Here is a 20,070-nt window from a genome sequence, read left to right on the forward strand (position 1 = left end):
CCTGATGCAGGGGGTGAGAGTGCGGAGGAGAACTAAGGGTTTTTATTTCTCGCGTGGGGGGAGGCAGTCGTTTCCTGGTGTGGTTTGGGGGAGTGGGGGGTCGCCCTTACGATGTGGACCGCAAGAATCCCCGAAGGAAGCGGGACGGATTTCCTTTTGAGCCGAGAGAGAGGTGGGGGGGGGGTGGGGGTGGGAGGGAGGCAGCCAGCCAGCCAGCCAGCCAAATGCATGAGTGGAGGGAGGTTGCTCTGGAGAACATCGTCAGCTGCGGGGAGGAAGTGATAGGATGGAGGTGTTCTTCTGAGGAGGGCGTCTTTAGAGGGACTCGCCGCAGACTAGTCTCTTCCGCCCCACAGGGCCTAGCCTTCCCCCGCCTGTCTGACTCTCTCGCTCTGCTAGACTTAACCTTCCTCACCTCCTGTGGGGGAGGAGTGTCCTAGTAGCAGGTTAGTCTCTGATACCAGAAGAAGGGACCGGGAAAAAGAATTTAGAGTAGCAGGGCAAGCAAGGGAAATTCCCCCAGAGGAAGGGGGGAAAGTTGGGTTGTAGGGCTTGGGTTGCCCCAAGGTAAAGTAGGAAATTCCTAGTGGTGGTAGAGGATTGGAGGAGCCTTGTGGGCAAAGAGCCAGCAACCTCTACCAGGAATGATTCAGCGCAAGATGTCACAGGGGTGTGCTGTTGGGACTAGAGATTGGCTCCCATAAGTGCATCGGGGAAAGACCAAACACCCACTGGTAGGGGCCCTTCTTGTACAAAGTTTAGGTGCTGCGGACCATGGAACTGGCAGTTAAGAGGATTTCTGGAGACTTGAGAATTTGTGGTCATTATCCACAAACTTGAGAATTTGTGATCATAAGGCAGTGGCTTTTAAATGTTCTATGTCCAGGGAAAGGGTTTTCATATTGATTTGTCTGCTGAAGACCCCATCCCGGCTGCCTGCATGTCGCAGAGGGTTCTGGGAAATTTTTAGGTTTCTGTATTTTGAGTTACACAGGACACTGGCCCAGCTGGTAGGGCTCACCATTGCTTTGTGTAAACTGAGAGTGAACCTTAGAGCGCGCCCAAGTCTTTAGTGGCTATGTTTTGCAGAGGAAGATTGTTGGTTAAGCAACCTTTCAGGAAAGTTTATATGCCATCTTCTCACTAAAGAATCCTGATAGATTTCTGAAAAACCCCAGAGTTGCTTGAAACATGGTCTCAAAATCACTTCTGTAAGAGAATAGGGGTTGAAAAGGAGGCAGTTACTGAGCAGCAAGCCTTAAAGGCTGTTCATGCAAGCAGTCCTACCCAGGTTTAGGCAGCCCTACCTGGGTAAGGCTGCTTGTGTGAAACACTGGGAGCGAGGCTGATCCTTGCGCCACTCTCCCAGGATTTTATCCCACAATTTACCTGGGTAAAAGGGCATGAGTGCACCCTTTTACCCAGGTACAGGGTCATGTGAAGAGTGCCCAACTCACAGGGGTCCCTCAATGCACAACATTCATCGTGTGGTGCATTGTGGGATATCTGGAGGTCAGGGTGCATTTTCCCAGCCCCCAGAATGCTGCATGGCTTGCAGAAGTGTTGGTCATTTGGGCACATGAGCTGTAAGGCCATGCCAGATTATCTGGGGATAAGATAGGTGCTAACCTGCCTTCTGTCCTCCCTGGTCCTCTCAAAGGTCATGTGAATGACAGACTATGGGCTGCTTTATAGGTGTGCATGTATGAGTTTGCTTGTGTATGAAATGGCTTGCTATGGATGGGTATATAAGAGAAGTATTGTAAAGTGGGGATTGATATTAAATCTTGTGGTAGAGTGTGTTTGGTTCTGGGAATACTGTACAGAGGGGAAATTTGGGTGGGCTTTTTTGTGAAAGTAATTATTCTTTATGAGGGTCGGAATGGTTGGAACATAAGAACAGCCCTGCTGGATCAGGCCCAAGGCCCTGTTTCACCTAGTGGCCCACCAGATGCCCCTGAGAAGCCCACAGGCAAGAGATGAGGGTATTCTCTCTCTCTTGCTGTTGCTCCCCTGCAATTGGTATTTAGAGGCATCTTGCCTCTGAGGCTAGAAGTGGCCTATAGCCACCTGACTAGTAGCCATTGATAGGCCTATATGAATTTGTCTAAGCCCCTTTTAAAGCCATCAAGCTAGTGGCCATCACCATATCCTGTGGCAGAGAATTCCATAGATTAATTATTCACTGTATGAAAAAGTACTTCCTTTTGTTGTTCCTAAATTTCTGGCCTTTAGTTTCATGGGATACCCCTGGTTCTAGTGTTGTGTGAGAGGGATTAAAATGTCCATCTCTCTACTCTATGCCATGCATAATTTTATACACCTCTATCACTTCTCCCCGTAGTTGCCTCTTTTCCAATCTAAAAAAAACCCCCAGATTCTGTAGCCTTTCCTCATAAGGAAGGTGCTCCAGACCCCTGATGTTATTGGTTGCCCTCTTCTGCACCTTTCCCTATTCTACAATGTCCTTCTTAAGATATGGGGACCAGAACTGTACACAGTACTCCAAATGTGGCTTAACCATAGATTTGTATAAGGGCATTATAATATTAGCATTTTTATTTTCAATCCCCTTCCTAATGATCCCTAGCATGGAATTGGCCTTTTTCACAGCTGCCCCACCCCACCCCAAGATCTCTCTCTTGGTCAGTCACTGACAGCTCAAACCCCATCAGTGTATATTTGAAGTTTAACATTTCACCATTAAAGGACTAGGGGTTGGTAGGAGAAGAGTAATTTAGAGATTGACTGTGGGAAGTGAGTAGCTCTTGGCCTGGAGTCAGTGTTCCCTCCATCAGGGATTCCCAGATGTTGTTGACTACAACTCCCATAATCCCCAAGCAAAGGCTCTTACAGCTGGCAATGCTGGGAGTTGTCGTCAACATCTGGGAATCCCTGTTAGAGGGAACACGGCTTGGAATAACCTGAAACTGTGAGGTTCATTTGGAACATGTCTGGAGCAAGAAAGCAGTATATTGAATGCACTGAAAATTTTAATCATGGAGGAGGGGAACTGACCTGTGTACTTGATTTTTGAAACTTGGTGATGGGAAGTGATGTGCTCCTAGCTCAGAAGATGTATTTTGCAGGAATAGTCCATATATTGACAGCAAATTAGAAGGGAGGTTTGAGGCAATGCATGTATTGTATAGGAAAGAGCATTGCTCTTAAATGTTGGAGTTTCTTTATAAAAAGCAGCAGTGTGTTTGCGTTCTTTAGTTTCCCCCCCCACAACAGCTGGTATGGAAAACGGGGCTTCCATCGCATCCAGCTTTGGTTTTGTGTTGACTGGAAAGACAGAAGTTGCTCTACATGTAAACTATGATGGCTGGAGTGCAAGTACCTTCATTTTATATGACGTAACTGAAAGAGCAAAAGAGACCTTTTCTTTTCCACTGTTCTCTCTAAGGCGTGCTCATGTGTGTGCGCTCACACATTTTCTGATGTCCGCTCAGTTAATTTTAGATCCAGTTCAGGTTGAATCAGGAAGGTCCCACTCTGAATGCACATGCACACACACTGCCTTGATTCTGCTGCCCAAAACAAAACTCCGCACACAGATGAAAAAAATTAGAGAGAACACTGTTCTTGTCTAGGTCTGCTCTAGTCTCTCAATTTGCAAAATATGAGAATGTTTATTTTTGGTGTTCTTAATGTACTTTCAGAATTCCAAGAGTACATTCTCTACATGCAATAAGAGTGCATTCTCCACACTGCAATAACATACAATAATCTCAAAAGTGGCGTCCTGATGAAGTGGGTGGTTATGTAAAATATGGGGGGAAACTTGGTCTCTCCATGCATGGAGAATTTTTAGGCAACTGAGGGTTTTTATGCAAATATTAGGTGAGGGAACATGTCTGGTGTGGAGGGGCTGACTGAGTGGAATGTGAATGAAGCAAGGCTGAATGGAATAGTCTGCTCTGTATCAAGCAGATGGAGTGGGAAGAGAGAAGAGAGGCTGAGCAGAATGGTTTCACTTACATTCTGTCAGCCAGCCCAGGAACTATATTCCATGTGAGTCAGGCTGACTTTTCATAATGTTGCCTACATTATTGATGCATTAAATAAAGGGGGAGAAGGTAAAGAACATACTTGAAGTTATTGCATGCTTAACATAGAAAATGTACTTTTGGAATTTTGACCGTGTAGTGAAGAATACATGAAATGGACAGTAAAGGAAATAAGATTGTGGGAGGTGGGATCTCAGTTGGTGAAATGGTATGGGGAGAACACTGAAAATGTCATTCCCAGTGCCCTGCCTCAAACCAATTCAGAGTTCCTCTGCAGTTCCTTCTTGATGTTAAACTGTTTTTTAAAAAGTTGCAAGATTGGATTATGGATCTCTTGCATCTTGTGTAGTTTTGGCCTTGAGAGAAAATAGGTAAAGTGATGCCTTTCATTAGGCTGCTGTAGATTGACCGTGGCTGACATGCCGCCTAATGAAATGTGCATGCTTTGATGGACTGTGAAGTGGGGTTGTGATGGGAGTTCTCATGCAGCTTCCCTGGTCCACTTGTGTCCATGCTATTGCTCAAGAGCCCTTGGAGCCCAGAGTTCTCCCTGTGCACCAGAAAGGAGAAAGGGCTCTGCAAGATCAGAAACGCTTCACTCTCTGTGGTGTATTCTCAAACCTGAGGAGCCCTTCTGGAGTTCAGGGAGAACTCTAGACCCTAAGGGCTCTTGTATAAAATTTCACATGCAAGGACTTGCACAAGGGTTCCTGTCACACCCCTGCAGTCCCTCAAAGCATGCACCCTTTGTTAGCAAGGAAGTTGGCCAGTGTCTGCAAGTAACACCTAGAATATTCTATTACAATTAAGCCTCTGTAGCTCAAACTTTCACTCTCTTTGATAAAAAGATGTTTGGCCCCCAAAAGGTATTGCCCTTTCACTTTTTTGTGTATGTCATTCCATTTGCAAATATCAAGATGTATAAGATTCACTTGAAGCTGTTTGACAATTTAAATTTCTGGCTATAACAGATGTAAATACTTCCTGTTTTTCTTCCCTACATTCAGATTCTGTGAAAGGATGGACAGATGTGTGAATTAGTAGCTCCAGAAGTTAATTTTGCTGATGACCCTGCTCCTGTTTTCATAGTTAAATCTTGGAGTTGGAACACATGCATTCACAATGGTCATCCTTACAGATAAGGTTCAGCCAGCACTCTTGAATCAGCTTATGATTTGGGGTTTATTGGTGAATTAACATCGGCAGTATTGAAGATGGAAAACCTGTTTGCACAATAAACAAACCTAGAGCTTTGTCTTTGATACTGTGAGTAAAAGGAATCTGCTACATAAAACAACTGTCCCACTAACTTTGAAATCAGCATGTCTCGGGCTGTGAGAATATCAGCGCTTTTGTGTTTTTATGTTCAAATGGAAGAACATTTGAAGAGCCTCTATACTTGTAAAAGTGGAAACCTTCAAAGTCAGACTTTGTACTAAATTGCAGTTTTCTATTGGATGAAATTATTGGATTGTTTTCAAGATCCTTGACTTAAGGTTGTGAGCAAAACTCTTTTGTACATGCATCGGGTTGTACATTTTATATTAGTAAATTGGAAAAACATTTTTAAACATGACAGACTTTTCTAGGTAACTACTGCATCTTTAAATGCAAAGTGTTAAATACTGGTATCAGAGTTTACTGCGATGGAAAAAAAACACCACACTGGTTGCACAATAGCAAATTGAAATAATTAGAAATTGAAATTTGAAACAGCTGCCCACAATCAAATTTCAGGTTCTCCTATTTAAAATTTAGCTATGGAAGCTTCACAGACAAATTTCCCCCTGGGTTACCAGTCAAAGCAAAAGGGGACTGTGACACAAGAAGATGGGAGCCCTCCAGCAAAAAAAGCAATTACAGAAATGCATATAAAGGATAAAGTACAAACGATGGTAAATAAATTGTCAACAATAAAAAAGGAACACTTAGATGAGTGTGAAGATCCTGTGGAGGACAGAGAGGAAGATGCCAAGCCAAACAATGCTGCAGCATCTGAGCCTTTGAACTTAAATCCTGGGTTGAAACATACACTGGCACAGTTCCACTTAAGCAGCCAGAGTTCACTGGGTGGGCCAGCAGCATTTTCTGCTCGCCATTCCCAAGAAAGTACACCTTCGGTTTTCGTACCTCTCCCATCACCTCAGATCCTTCCTGGCCCCTTGCTTGTTCCTTCAGATAGCTCTACAGAGTTGACTCAGACATTATTGGAAGGAGAATCAATATCTTGTTTTAAAGTTGGAGGGGAAAAGAGACTTTGCCTGCCTCAAGTCTTGAATTCTGTGCTACGTGACTTTTCTCTTCAGCAGATTAATACAGTATGTGATGAACTTTACATCTATTGCTCTAGGTGCACTTCTGACCAGCTTCATATTTTAAAGGTTTTGGGAATCCTTCCGTTCAATGCTCCGTCTTGTGGGCTGATCACACTGACTGATGCACAGAGACTATGCAATGCATTGCTGCGCCCTCGTACTTTCCCTCAAAATGGCAGCCTGCTTCATGCTAAAAACTCACTGGCCCAACTAAAAGAGACTGGTAGTGCCTTTGAAGTCGAACATGAATGCTTGGGCAAGTGTCAGGGTTTATTTGCTCCACAGTTTTATCTTCAGCCAGATTCTCCTTGTATCCAGTGTTCGGAGTGCTATGGAATGTTCTCACCCCAAACATTTGTGATGCATTCTCATCGATCTCCTGACAAGAGGACCTGTCACTGGGGTTTTGAATCTGCTAAGTGGCACTGCTATCTTCATATTAACCAAAAGTATTTAGGAACTCCAGAAGAAAGAGATTTGAAGCATCTCTTGGAAGAAATGAAAGAGAAATTTAGTGTGAAAAATCAGAAAATAACCCAGTCTAAAGTAAGTTTATGCTTGTAAAATATTGGTTTAATTTAATGCTGTTTTTTAAAAACAACCCTAATTTAGTGCTTCATGAATGTGTATTTGTTCCTTAACATTTATGAAAAACTTTCAACAGTTATCATAAGGTGTTACCATATAAAATCAAATAAAAATGGGAGGGAATGCACCGACTGTGGTTCTTTAAAACTCAGGGTCCTAAGCTAACAACCTTGGAACTTTAGTTCTTGTTTCCTAGACTGATGCATAGCCATGATGGTTAATTTAAACTGATGATCATATTTGCTATTTGTTTTTTTTTTTTAAGTAAGCCTGTTTGAATTCATCATTATTACATATGAAGCAAAGCACTCTAAAAATAGCTAGACACTGTACATTAGTAAAAGCAGAGAATCAGCCTTGTTCACAAAAGTACTGAAAAAGAGGAGCAAAATGGAAAGCGAAGGAAGAAATAGTTCAGTCATAGAATGCTGGATCAAAGAAGTCATGAGGCACCTATGAAATATCATGACTGAGGGAGTCACCCGAATATCAGGTGGGGGAGAATTTCACAAGTAAGGCATGGCAAGAGAAAATTACTCAAGACAAGTCATTGACTTTGATTTTAAGTGAAAAGTAATAGAAGAACTCAAAAGAACAGGGTGATGGCGTGGAGAGAGTTGTATGCCTTTATTATGATGTGTTTGAGGTAGGGGTGTGCAGAATCGGTTCAAATCGATTCTGGTTTGAACTTGAATTGGACTGGCCTCCAAAAAAAAGTCAGCTGGTTCAAGACTGGACTAGACCAGGCCCGATACAGATCAGTTCGACCAGTTTGAGGGCTATGCTTGTAAAGGGGAATCTGGTGAGGATTCCCTTTTACAAGCAAAGAAATGGAATACTTTAAATGTATTTGTAAGGGTGGCCATTGGGGGCAGCGGTGAGAGGACACCTTACTAGCTTCTGCAGTAGCAGTTTCTTTAAGCCACGCTGGTGCTTCACCCCTCAGCAGTGCGGCCGGTTCTAACCACCGTGGATGTGTGGAGGGTATTTGCGTTATCTCCGTTGATGTGCGGAGCCCGTTTGGTTCGCTACAAAATTTCCCCCTTTACAATCTGCTTCGACAAAATGGACCAGACCACTGGCTATTTTGGCTCACGGTCAGCAGTTCGGTTCAAATTCAGTTGTAATTTGAACTGAACTGGTTCCATGCACACCCCTATTGTGAGACATAGGGTGTTAATTAATTCTTATTTTCTCCATTAGAAATTATTATCACTAATTTAAAAAGTGCAGGAAACCTTCATGTTCTCTCCTCCTTTAATTAGAGAGATATTCTGAGTATCCTTTGTGTTTTCTCCTTTCCATACTGCATGCTGCCCATTTTGTGAAACTTCAAAGTTAAACTAAGCAAGGCTGTCCACATCATTCTGTTGGCATGCATTTTGGTCATTACTAATATACAAATGGAGCAAGATTTGGTTTTTATAATTTGCGGCTACATCTGTCTGCACTAGTTACTGAACTGAGGCTGATGCAGTGCTTCTATCTTGGATCCCTCAACTCTAACTTGTATGAATGAAGTGTGTGGGGTTGGGAGGTGGATGTCCAGCTTGCTTTACAGAATTTTAGTTTTCTCTGATTTCTCCCTTACTAAGGAGAGAGGAACGCGTTAGTGACCCTAGTTAAAACATATTATGCTGTCTTTAGCATTCACTGACTTAAATGTCCATGTGCAAGGAAGTTTTCTTTGAGATCTTTGTCTTCCAAGCCTTCATTTGTACATACCAGTAGTTTGCTCTGTGGAGCAAAGAGGCACCTTTTTAGAGTGGTGATTCTCTTTATTTAGCAGGGGGAGTGCAACTGGCCCTATCCATCCCAAGCCCGGCATCCCTCCAGTGGCTGTTGCTGGTGTCTACCTTATGTTTCCTTTTTAGATTGTGAGCTCCTTGGGGACAGGGAGCAATTTTATCTATCCTATCTATGTAAACCACTTTGGGAACTTTTATTGAAAAGCGGTATATAAATATTTGTATATCAGAATCTTTGTGTCATGGATTGTTTTGCCTCTTACTATGCACAACTCTGATACTGTTAGGAGGTAAGCTCAGGAAATCTGGTTACCCACTAGCTATACCAAAAAGAGCAGCAGAAAAATGTTAAGGAAAGAAAATTTCATGTACAGTAACAGAACATTTAAACAAACCTTCATGAGCTCCCACTCACTGTGGCTATTTGGCTATTTCCCTTTCAAGACAACTATTTCAGAGAGAGAGAGTTGCTCAGCCAACTGAACACTTAATATGGCAACTAGTTGTGGTTAGAATCCTGAGAATTTCAGCTTTGTTTTTTAGTGTTTAGATTTTATGACTACATAGAAAATCAGGAAAATATAACAATCATGTATGCCTTGAAGTATATATCACCCTTGGCATTTCACTGCAGTTACTCCTGTAATTGGAATCACACCTTTCTTGTCCGAGCCTGTGGTACTTAGAAAGAAGCTTGCAGTGCGTGAGATGAAGATAGGAAATGCTGCTTGACAGGTGGAGGTTGTCAGAAATGGGAAGCAAATGGCACACAAGAAGAGATTCAGAAAAATTAAGCAGCTGTGTATGAGATAATGGGCAAATAAGTGGCAAGTTTCTTAAATTTGGTGGTTGCATCAGCAACTGGAAAGCTTAGTGTATTGGGCAGTGACCATACACTTGCTCTGCATGTAGAAGACTCCAGATTCATTACTTGGCATATCCAGTTAAATGGGTCTTGGTTTGCAGGACTGGGAAATAGCCCTGCCTGAGACCTTAGAGGGTTATTACCAGTTGGACCAGAACATACATAGCTATTTGCTTATTTAGTTATTTGCTTATTTAGTTTACTGTGGCCCTACTCACTGGAGGCAGCAGATCTCACCCATGAAGTGTGGTACATTGATATCATAAGATAATATTCAAAATAGCTCTGTTTTTCAGCTCTATGGGATTATTGCCACCCCACCTTCCCACAAGTGTCTTGCAATAATGAGTTGGGCTTTATTAACTAGCTACATGAAGATATGATGGGGATTGCAAGCATTAAGTTGTGCAAAATTTGTGTTATATGGTTAGCAGCAAACTAAAGATGAGCTTCTTCACAGAGGACATCTTAGAAGTAAGAAATTGCTTACTGTTTTGTCATGATTTGCTGCTTGCACACATCTTAAACTTTCCATATCTATAAATCATGGTATGTGCCAAAGGGAAACTTCAAAATGAAAGAAGTATTAATCTTTTTCCTACACTTGTGGGCAGGCGAGTGGTGGAAACTGTACAATTAGTAACTGACAAAAGCTTGATTGAAGACAGAGACACTAATCCAGCTGTTTCCAGCCTTTTCCATTTAGAAAACCAGGTTTTTCTAGAGAGAGAATTTGGAGGGAAGACAACTAGTTTCCTGCTGTCCTTTTAGTCATGATTGTTCACAAAAGCTACAAAATGAAGTAATGATTGTTAATTATTAATTATAATTAATTACTTCTGTTCATGGATGAATATACAAATCAAGCTCTTTAGACATGGACTAGCTTTTCATTCCATTCTATTTCTTATACTGTGTGCCCATTGGAGGAATGGAGCACCTATAGCAAAGCAGTAAGGGGGCATGCCTAGAGGAGCTGCTTTAACCAAGGATTGATTATAATAGACTACAGATCAGTATAGTAGTTGGGGAACTCACTTGTCTAGCTCTAGGTAAATAGTCCAGGAAGAAGCTGCGCTTGTTATGGCAGCTCAAATTAGACATTTCCTAGCTTAATCAGGCTTATATATTGATTAATGACATCTTATTATACATTCTGTCTCAGTACTGCATTTGCTTAAGGTAATGGGATGCTCGTAAGAGTGTATACCAATAAACTATGTTTTGACTTACCTTAACAAAAACGATACATTATGTCCTAAGGCATGTAGTCTACTTCATTATCATCGTGTTATAGTCTTGCAACACAGCTAATGAAGGGCTGTGTATTACCAAATACCGTGCTTCATTTACATATTGCTGTATAAATACAGATGACCTTTTCAAGAGCCTTCACCATATGAGTTTTAATGAGCGCTTTTTTTGGAAGAGGGGGAGTTCAGATGACAGAGAGACTGTGAGGCTGTTGATGTTCTAATACTGTAAGTTTTAGCATAACTCTTTTATGTCTAATGAGCCTCTGTTGTCTAATGGACAGCATAATCAATTAGAATTTCAGGGACTGATGTTCCAGTCTCATCTTAGAAGTTGAATAATACTGGTCAGTAATGGATTGTGACCTGAAAAATATGTAACTAAGGACCTATTTATCAGTATTCTACACTCACCATGGATCCTAAAGAGTATTCATCTATTTTTCTCCCTTCCTGTTGAAAGTATATGTGTGGGGTGTTTGTATGCATGAGTAGCCATTCACTCCCATGAAAAACAGGGAAGGGGGCATTAGTAGGCAGATATATATAGCAAGATCCTTAGTCATGAGCATCTTTCAAATTCCTTTTTTCTTATTTTAATAGAAAGAAAGGTGCCTCCACAAACAGCCATGTGCATCTGGGCCTGGCTACGAGTGAGCCCTCAGCTGCTCTCTCTCTACCTGTCTCTTTCATACAGTAGATAGCAGGTCATCTCTGGTCTTAGGAAGCTACCTTATACCGAGTCAGACGATTGATCCATCTAGCTCAGTCTGCCTAGACTGGCAGAGAGCTTCCCAATTGGATATACATACAATTCAGTATAGGCTCTCCAAGGTTTCAGGTAGGAGTCGGTCTCAGCTCTGCCTGGAGATGCTAGGGATTGAACCTGGTACCTTCTGCCTGTAGAGCAGATGCCTATCACTGAGTTGCAACCCTGTCCCCAACAGTGGTATACATAGGTCTCCCATCCAGGCACTGACCACACCAAGACCTGCTTAGCTTCAGCAAGATGGCGGTATCATGTGCCCTGGTCTTAAAGAAGTACCCAAGTTGCCCTTTTAATCCACAAAATACAAGGCAATGGCTTACTCCTAGGATTGATGGTGAGTCTGAATGAGACCACTCTCTGATTTGCCTAGCTTTGCCAAGTTGTCTTTCCAGGGCAAGCTTCATGGGAATTGCATACTTATCTTGTAACAGTCTCTCCTTTATCCTGTCTATTCCGCCACCACCTTCAAGAATCTAAAGGGGACCTAGAAATAGAACACAAAACTCGTTAAAGCTTTTATAAGGAAAATATATGCATGTGGATAGGAGTATCCCCATTATACATGCAGATGCACTCTGCTGCTTCAGCAGTGCTTTTAACACTTCTGAGATGTGAAAAGCAAAGTAGTTAAGATGCACAGAGATACTGGGGATTTTCACATTTTGAAAAGCAAAGTAAAAAAACTGAGTTATTGGAGGGAGGGCTAGAGGAATGCCCTCCTGCAAGCCTGAACTGCCCCTACCTGGCTTTGGCTTACAGGAGGAAAACTAGAAAGCAATAAATGTCGTGCAATTAAGGAAGGCAAAATGGGGGAATTGGTTCCATGTAAAAATGAAGCCGGGCAAGAGAAATTTAGGACTATAATCGCACTTTAAAAAATTATTTTGTAGCTTGACTGTTCGAAATATGTGATTGTGAAATGGTGTTTTTTTTTTAATTTATGAGCAGCTACATGTGTTAAGGGAAATATGTATCACCTTCTACCTAATTTGGATAAAGGAAGATTTGGAAAAAGAATTTTCCCTCAAGGCAGATTTTCTGGAGATTTTCTTGCCCCTATAAGATATGCCATGATTTGGCGTATGCATAGTTTTAAGCATTTGAACTTGTTCCTTTTCTTGAAGCAGTGATACAATGCTCTTTAAGTCTTCTTGTCTGGTAGAATTCCAGGATTAGGGGTGTGTGTGTGTATGTCAATTTATCTATATCTATTAGGGATGTGCCCAAATGTTATTCGGCGCCGGCGGGGGTAGTTCTTTAAGGGTGGGGGAGGGTGCACTCACCCCTCCCGCTGCATTTCCCCCGCCGGAGCTCTGTTATTTTTAAGCCCTTCAGGGTGGCAGCGTTGCTCTCTGCTGCCCCGTTTCCCCCATTGGCTGGAAGTGGCCGGAAGTAGCAAACGTGCGTCTGCCCGTTGCGTGCGCACACGGGTGTTTGCTACTTCTGGCTGATGGGGGAAATGGGGCAGCAGGGAGGAACGGTGCCGCCCTGAGGGGCTTAAAAATAATGGATTGCTGGCGGAGGGAATGCGATGGGAGGGGGTGAGTGCACCCTCCCCCGCCCTTAAAGAACTACCCCCGCCAGCGCTGAAACGGTCCCCGGAGCCAAAACATTTCGGAGGCCTTTATAATGGCTTCCGAAACGTTTCGGGCACATCCCTAATATCTATATCTATCTAGCTATCAAGATTTTATACAAAGTACAAGTGCAGGATAGTTCCTTAGGTGCAGGGACAGAAGGCCTTCTATATGAAGTCTTCAGCTTCATATAGAAGCTTTTTTTAGGCGGGGGCGGGGGGAACCTAATGACAGACACCATGTGCTCCTTAGTGTGTCTTAAAAAGCACCGACACACATTACTGGGAAGAAACAAATGTTTCTCCCTCGAAGTAGGAGGTCACAGCTCACATAGGATTAATCTCATCCACTTTGCTCCCCATAGATATGAAATGTAGGAATTTCAGGTAGTCTGGACCTAGATCCCCAGTTCCTTCCTGTCTTCACTCCTGGTAGGACAGATTCTCTGGGGCTCTAGTCCCACTTCCTTACTACTAAACTTAGGTGAGATTTTTTTCCCCTTACTAACAGCATGGACCTGATACATGCAGGGGACACCTTAGCTGGTTCTCTTTCTGAGGGCCTTGCGGGAGAGGACAAATGAAAAAAGAAAGCCATTAAGCGGTGCCATATTTCCTGCAAGTCTTTCATCTGTTGTCTCCTTCATAGTTCAACATGTATTTAGAAGCTGCATGCAACAGAAAGTAAGATGGTTCCCCCTTAAGGACACTTTGAGAGGCTAGAGCAATTTGTTTTGTCTTGGGGAGACTTGCTGTGCCAGTGTTTCAGAACCCTGGACTAGATGGACATACCTGCACACCAACCTTATACGTTTGCTTCCACAATTTTAAAGTCACATCTGCTAAAATATTCTCTCGTTTCTTCTTGGTTTAACTGTGAGTGCTCATTGCAAAGATAGTTATTTATGTTAAGTTCCTTTAATTCATAATACAGGTGCCTGTCATTATTTTTCATTATTTATTTATTTAACAAAAAAGAGCCACAAAATGGCTTTGTGCTTCAAAATGGTGGCTGGAAATGATACCAGAAGCCATTTCCATCTCCTTGGGAACCATGGATCAGCGAATATCTAGTCTCTCTATATTTATTTCTCCTAGGCGTACCCGTCGCTAATCCCATGTGTGGCAGCTCTTGCAAGAGCAGCTGCCTGGGGGATAGTGGTGGGGAGACAATGGAGGAGGTGGTGGTGGGGTGGCCACTGGGAGCAGGAGGTGGCGGCAGGCTGGCCGGGTCTGGCGGCTGGGAGGAGATGGTGGGTCGATTTTCCGGCTGACACGCAAGTCAGAAAGCGCAAATTGGTGGGAGGAGGAAGCTGACCAGCTGGCCCATCAGAAAATGTGTGTGTGTGTAGCAGCTGATTGGCCAGAAAGCCGGGCATACCAGCGGTGGTGGGTGGGCCGGCTGGAGGAGCAGATGCTCTGCTCCCGGCCCAGCTAGTTGCCTATATTTCATGCTGCAGATAAAAAAAACTGGATCTCTTAAGACCATGGATACATAAAACTGATCCACAAAACCACAGATAACAAGGGTCTCCAATTTGTATGGGTGTGAGAAAATATAATTGAGCAATCACTGGCCACAGTGCATAACTGCCCGATCTTTTTGCCAGCTTTTAAAATCTGGAATTTTATTTTGTCAGTGAGAAAAATGAGGAGGCAAGGACATGAGCATGAGCTAATGGTAATGCAGGGGAAAGTCACATAGTCACATACTTCACGTTCAGTTTCTGTTTTGCAACTTAATTTTGCCCCACTTGAAGTGGTCTATGTCAGTTGCATATTTCTTCATGAAAAATATGAAAAACATGTTGGGATAGCAAAGTTGTGTAGATTTTGCAAGGAGGAGTCTAGGTTCTTGCTGACTCTCTGAGGTTTCAGACATCTCTGCTTGGAGATGGCAGAGATTGAAACTGGACTGTGTGCATGCAAAACATGTGCTCAGCCATAGAGTTATGGTTGGTATTGCTGCTTTGCAACTTTCCTACTCCCCTGTACAGTTTGAGAAGAACAGAAAAAGATATAATTCCTTCAGAACATGTCTTTTTTCTTTTTTTTTTACGGCTAGAATTGTGTATCTTACTATATAGATGCTAATTTTCTTTCTTGTTTTCTTAGGCAGATGCTCAATATAACCTGGAATTCCAACAGTGGTATCCACTTATAAAGCAAGAAGCAGACACTATTAATCAGCCACATTCCTTCATGCATCCCAGGTAATACTTTTCTGTCCAGAAATGTGATCAGCAAGTATGCACCTTGCACTTTAGATTAAATGTTTTACAGGCTAGTTTAAAAGTGCAGACATATTCTGCATTTTTGCTTTAGGATAGTTAAACTGTCTGGTGTTTGCTAACAGATGCAGTGTATCTCTATAAAAAGTGTTTGGCCCAGAAGTCTACAGTCTAAAGCTGAGTATTGGTACAATGGACCAACTCTTCACCAGCAGGTTCCAATCTCTTGCATTCACTGGAGCTGCTACTGTCACTCCATTGGACTTTCGGAAACCAGTTTCCACCCACAACCCTAAACTTCCCAAAATCTCTTTGGATGCCTTGAAAGTAATTGGGCAGCTTTTGATATTTCCCTGGCCCTAATGCTTCTGTCCCAAAGGCTGATCAGTGCCTGGCTGACTTGGGTCAGCTGCTCCCCATGACATTCCCTTTGTCAGTGCCAAAAGGCTCAGAGTATTTTGCTGAGTATACAACAACTGGTCCTTTCAGGACCATGTTACCTATCTAGCTGCCCAGAAAAGAAACATGCACTCCCTTTGCCTTGTCTGAGTTACCTTAAACAAGATGTTGGCAGACCCAGGGAGAATGACTGTATAGCTGCTGTGGTACCCAGTTGGCTGCCTGGGCTCTGGCCCTTTCAGCTATATTAGGAAGCTAATGAAAGGAGGCAAGGCTCAGGGATTGCCTCTTACGTTTTTTTCTTCTTCCATCATCTTTTTGGTGCCAGACTAGTACTGGTGTACCAGCACACACTCATTAGTATGGCTAGTACGCACTAATGTGCACCAGTGATCAGTTCCAGCTCTCCAATCTTCAAATGCTGGCTTGGAGTTTTGTTTTCACTACTCTGTGGACTTAAATCTTGCTCCTTCTTCAGCCAGGCCGTTTCTGTGCCTCTGGCAGTCTTGCCTAAGCTGGGCCCTTCCTGCTGCCTGTAGATTGATTGGCCAGCTGCACATGACACAGTTTCCTCAGGTGCCTCTCCCTTGGGCCTGCATTCATGTTATAAGTTAAACTAGTATGAAACAGGATGTAATCTTAGCTGCAGCTATGTGGGTAAGAAATAGTGGGTTTTTTTAAAGTGGGGGCTGCGGGAGCAGATTACACATGTCGATAGATCAAGTCGTTTTTCTCCTATTGGGTTTGATCTAGAGTCAGCTACTTGGTGATCCCTGTTGAAGATACTGTTGCATTACAAAAATGGCAACTTGGATATGCATATTCAAAAGCAGTTTTAAGACAAAAATGAAATTGCAAGTTGCAAGATGCCTGTTATGCTACATAGAACAGCTGCGCATCAGTGACACAACTGAAACATAGCTTTCTTTCAGCCATGTGAACAGTTGACTTACTTCATAGCTCACTGAAACCATGTGAGGCCGCACTTTGCTGATGCCATGTCTATATAATGCTGATGTGACAGTTGTGCTGTTCCTCAGCTTATTCAAACTGAGCAATTGCTTCAGTATGGAAGCGATCATTTTACATCTACCAGGCAAATGGATTCCCCAGCTCTGCCTATCCCGAGTATGTAGATTTTGAAATTAATTTATTTATTATTTAGGAATTAATTAAGAAATTAAGAAATTAATTAATTATTATTATTGGGATTAAAACTGAGCTGCATAGAATACAGAATGATTAAGTATTGCTCTGCACTGAAAGCAAGCTTTCAGTTTACACTTCGCATTTATGTAAGAACACTTATATAGTGTTCAAAGCACAATGTACATTATAGCTACCCTTCTCTACAACAGTTCTATAAGGCAGATTAGTTCCATGATCATCCCTTTTCATATTGCAGATTGAAGAGATGAGGGAGGTTGAGAGAAATAGGTTGCCAAAGACTGCCTACTAAGCAGAGGCAAGATTTGAACTGCAGTAGCAAAGTGTATCAGAAGTAACTCTGGCTTTTCCCACTTCATACTGTGTGTGTGTGTTTAAAAACTTCACTCTTCAAATATTCATGTATTAGAAAATGTCACACAAAGGAGCAGCTACATTTACTAGTCTCTACTTGGATCTGAGGACATAATGTAATTTAATGCCTGCTCTATTCCTGCTTTTCTCAGTGAACGCATCAGGAAGATGCAGACATTGGCTTTCAAATGTCTGTACTGGGTTAGAAAAAGACCAATGAAGCCATTCCTATATAACAGAACATTCAGGCTTGATCCAAAGAACAGTAAATGACAGCAGAAAATGACAGTACTGTTCTGTGAACTCTTGTACATACACTAGTATAACACTGCTCATGGCACACAACTTATAAGTAACTGTATTACAGTACGAGAAATGTGATGAATGAGGAAGATGCATGCTCTAGCATATAACTTCTGTTTGCTCTGCTGAATAAAGAGGCACCTTTATAAGTGGTGGTACTCTTACATTTAGCCACCTTAAGTGGTGCAGCGGGGAAATGCTTGACTAACAAGCAGAAGGTTGCCAGTTCGAATCCCCGCTGGTACTATATTGGGGAGCAGCAATATGGTTGCTGGTATCTATCTTATGTTTCTTTTTACCTTGTGAGCCCTTCTGGGACAAGGAACCATCTTTATTTTGTTTGTTTTTATATTATGTAAACCACTTTAAGAACCTTGGCTGAAAAACAGTATATAAATATTCATAGTAGTAGTTGAAACATTAAAAAGTTCTGAAAAGAACTTTTTTCCAAAGGCTCTCGCAAGACTTTGCACAAATGGAAGAACTTCTGGATTTGGGGTGGGGTCACTTTTCTTTCACAACACTCTTGCTAAGTCAGAAACAGTCTTTTTATAAGAGGTGGCTTTCTGCTCACAAAAGGTCACCTTTGGATTCAGGCCATGGTCCCTGTAGATGTGTAAATCTTCTGAATAAGTGAACACTTAAAATGGGAGATTGCCCTTTCTAATTAGTTGGGGAAATAGCTGGTTTTGCTGTGAGTAGAACTACCCGTTTCCACTTTGCCTTTTTGCTATTACTGCAAAAGGTTGCTGGTTAGAATTGTGAGGAAGGCAAAACTGTTCTGTAGATACTGTAATACAAATTATTTATAAAATTTAAAGTGCACTTTCTGCAAAGTTAAAACAGAGTTGTGTGCAGCTTATAGTTGAATTTTTTTAAAAAAATACAAAGCAGAAGAGCAAAACAAAAAGTTGTTTAAAAACAAACAAAGCAGCTAAAGCACAGCAAAAGCAAATCTAAGAAAATTTAGATATGCATACAGAGCCAGTGTAGTGTAGTGATTAGAATGTTGGACTAGGGAGACCTGAGTTCAGAGGGTTCAGCCATGAAACTCACTGGGTGATGCTGGGCCAGTCACATATCTCTCAGCCTAACCTACCTCACAAGTTTGTTGTGAGGATAAACATGCCCATGTACTCTGGGCTTCTTGGAGGAAGAGCAGGATATAAATGTAAAAATAAAACTTCCATGAGTACAGAGTTGAATAAGTTGATGGGCTCTAGTAACACCCGGAACTCAAATGGTTTGATCTATTCATCCTTGCCAGTCAGACGTATTAATTTCTTGATGGCATCTAGATTTCCTTGTAATTCCTCTTGTTGATGTGGTTCGCATGTCCATACTAAATAATGAATATGCACAACTACTTAAAGCAATCTAATGCTTAAGGAATCTTTCCTTTTTAAAAATCTGTTCTTGTGTAACAGAAGCAACACTAATTCATGTTCTCAGGATTTAAAGCTTAAAACATGCTAGTTCATGCTTAGTTCATGTTTATTTTTTTGTTAATTCTGCAATTCTGTTGTTTCTAGCTACTACTTCTACATGTGTGATAAAGTGGTTGCTCCCAATGTATCTCTTACCTCTTCTGTATCACAATGTAAAGAAGCCACAAAAACAGTAGAGAAGATTTCGGAGGTAATTAAATCTCTACCTGGACAGTTGATGAAACACACCGGTAGCAAACGCAAAAAATCCAACTTCTATCGGGATAGTTCTGTTGGTATGAAAGAGAAAGTTGACTTGAAACTTGGTACAGAAGTGTGTACTAGTTTAGGTGAGTTGGAGCACAGAAACTTGAAACTTCTTTATAAGTCTGTATACTTTAGTAGGGATTTCAGCAAACATTATTTTCCTACCTTATTGACTCCTATAGAGCAGTCTGTATCCATTAAGCCTGCAAACAGAAGGAAAGGTGAACAGGTCCTTTTCAAAGCAACTACAGAAGATAATGAAGTAGAAGAAAGCAGTGGTACACGAGCCTCATCTCAGATCATTGCCAACGATATTGGTTATGATGACGACAAAGGGAAAATCATGGAAGAAGTAATGAAAACCTATATAAAGCAGCAAGAAAAGCTACATATGATTTTGCAGAAGAAGCAGCATCTTCAAATGGTAAGTGTTGTTCTCTGTCTTCAGAAAACTGCTTTTCATAGGGATTCTAAATTAATTTGTATAGTTAATTAATTCTAAATTAATTAGTATAATGCAGAGACAGGAGCACCTGGCTCCACATTTCAAGTGACATTTGCGTGGTTTATTATAAACTGACATTATCCTGAAATTACTGACTTGGCTGCCAAACTCCAGTTATTGCTGAAGTAGTTTTCAGTATTGAAAGTCCCCATTGTTTCTGTCTCCAAAAACTAAAAAGATCAAATGATTAGCATAATTATGCTTCAGAGATCTTTTAAATATGTCTGTATCAGGGTGGGAAGAGACTTTGTGCTCCATGGAGGAGTTTCTTGTACAGAAGTTTGTGATAC

At 41.9% G+C, this 20,070-nt stretch overlaps 1 protein-coding gene across 6 annotated transcripts in view; it reads left to right on the forward strand.

The window, feature by feature from the left end:
* The window catches only part of SKIL (SKI like proto-oncogene), a 41,990-nt gene that overhangs the window by 1,013 nt on the left and 20,907 nt on the right, over window positions 1–20,070 (forward strand). For 5 of the 6 annotated variants that reach the window (XM_053307059.1, XM_053307062.1, XM_053307058.1 and 2 more), the window contains exons 2-5: window positions 5,021–6,874; window positions 15,243–15,340; window positions 19,114–19,358; window positions 19,458–19,699. In XM_053307059.1, the coding sequence (XP_053163034.1) occupies window positions 5,774–6,874; window positions 15,243–15,340; window positions 19,114–19,358; window positions 19,458–19,699 (1,686 nt within the window). In that variant the 5' untranslated portion in view covers window positions 5,021–5,773. Of the gene's footprint in view, window positions 1–220; window positions 447–5,020; window positions 6,875–15,242; window positions 15,341–19,113; window positions 19,359–19,457; window positions 19,700–20,070 lie in introns of those variants that run through there. The other variant, XM_053307061.1, reaches the window with a different exon arrangement.

This window comes from Hemicordylus capensis, chromosome 3 (assembly GCF_027244095.1).
Source record: "Hemicordylus capensis ecotype Gifberg chromosome 3, rHemCap1.1.pri, whole genome shotgun sequence".
Taxonomy (NCBI): domain Eukaryota; kingdom Metazoa; phylum Chordata; class Lepidosauria; order Squamata; family Cordylidae; genus Hemicordylus; species Hemicordylus capensis.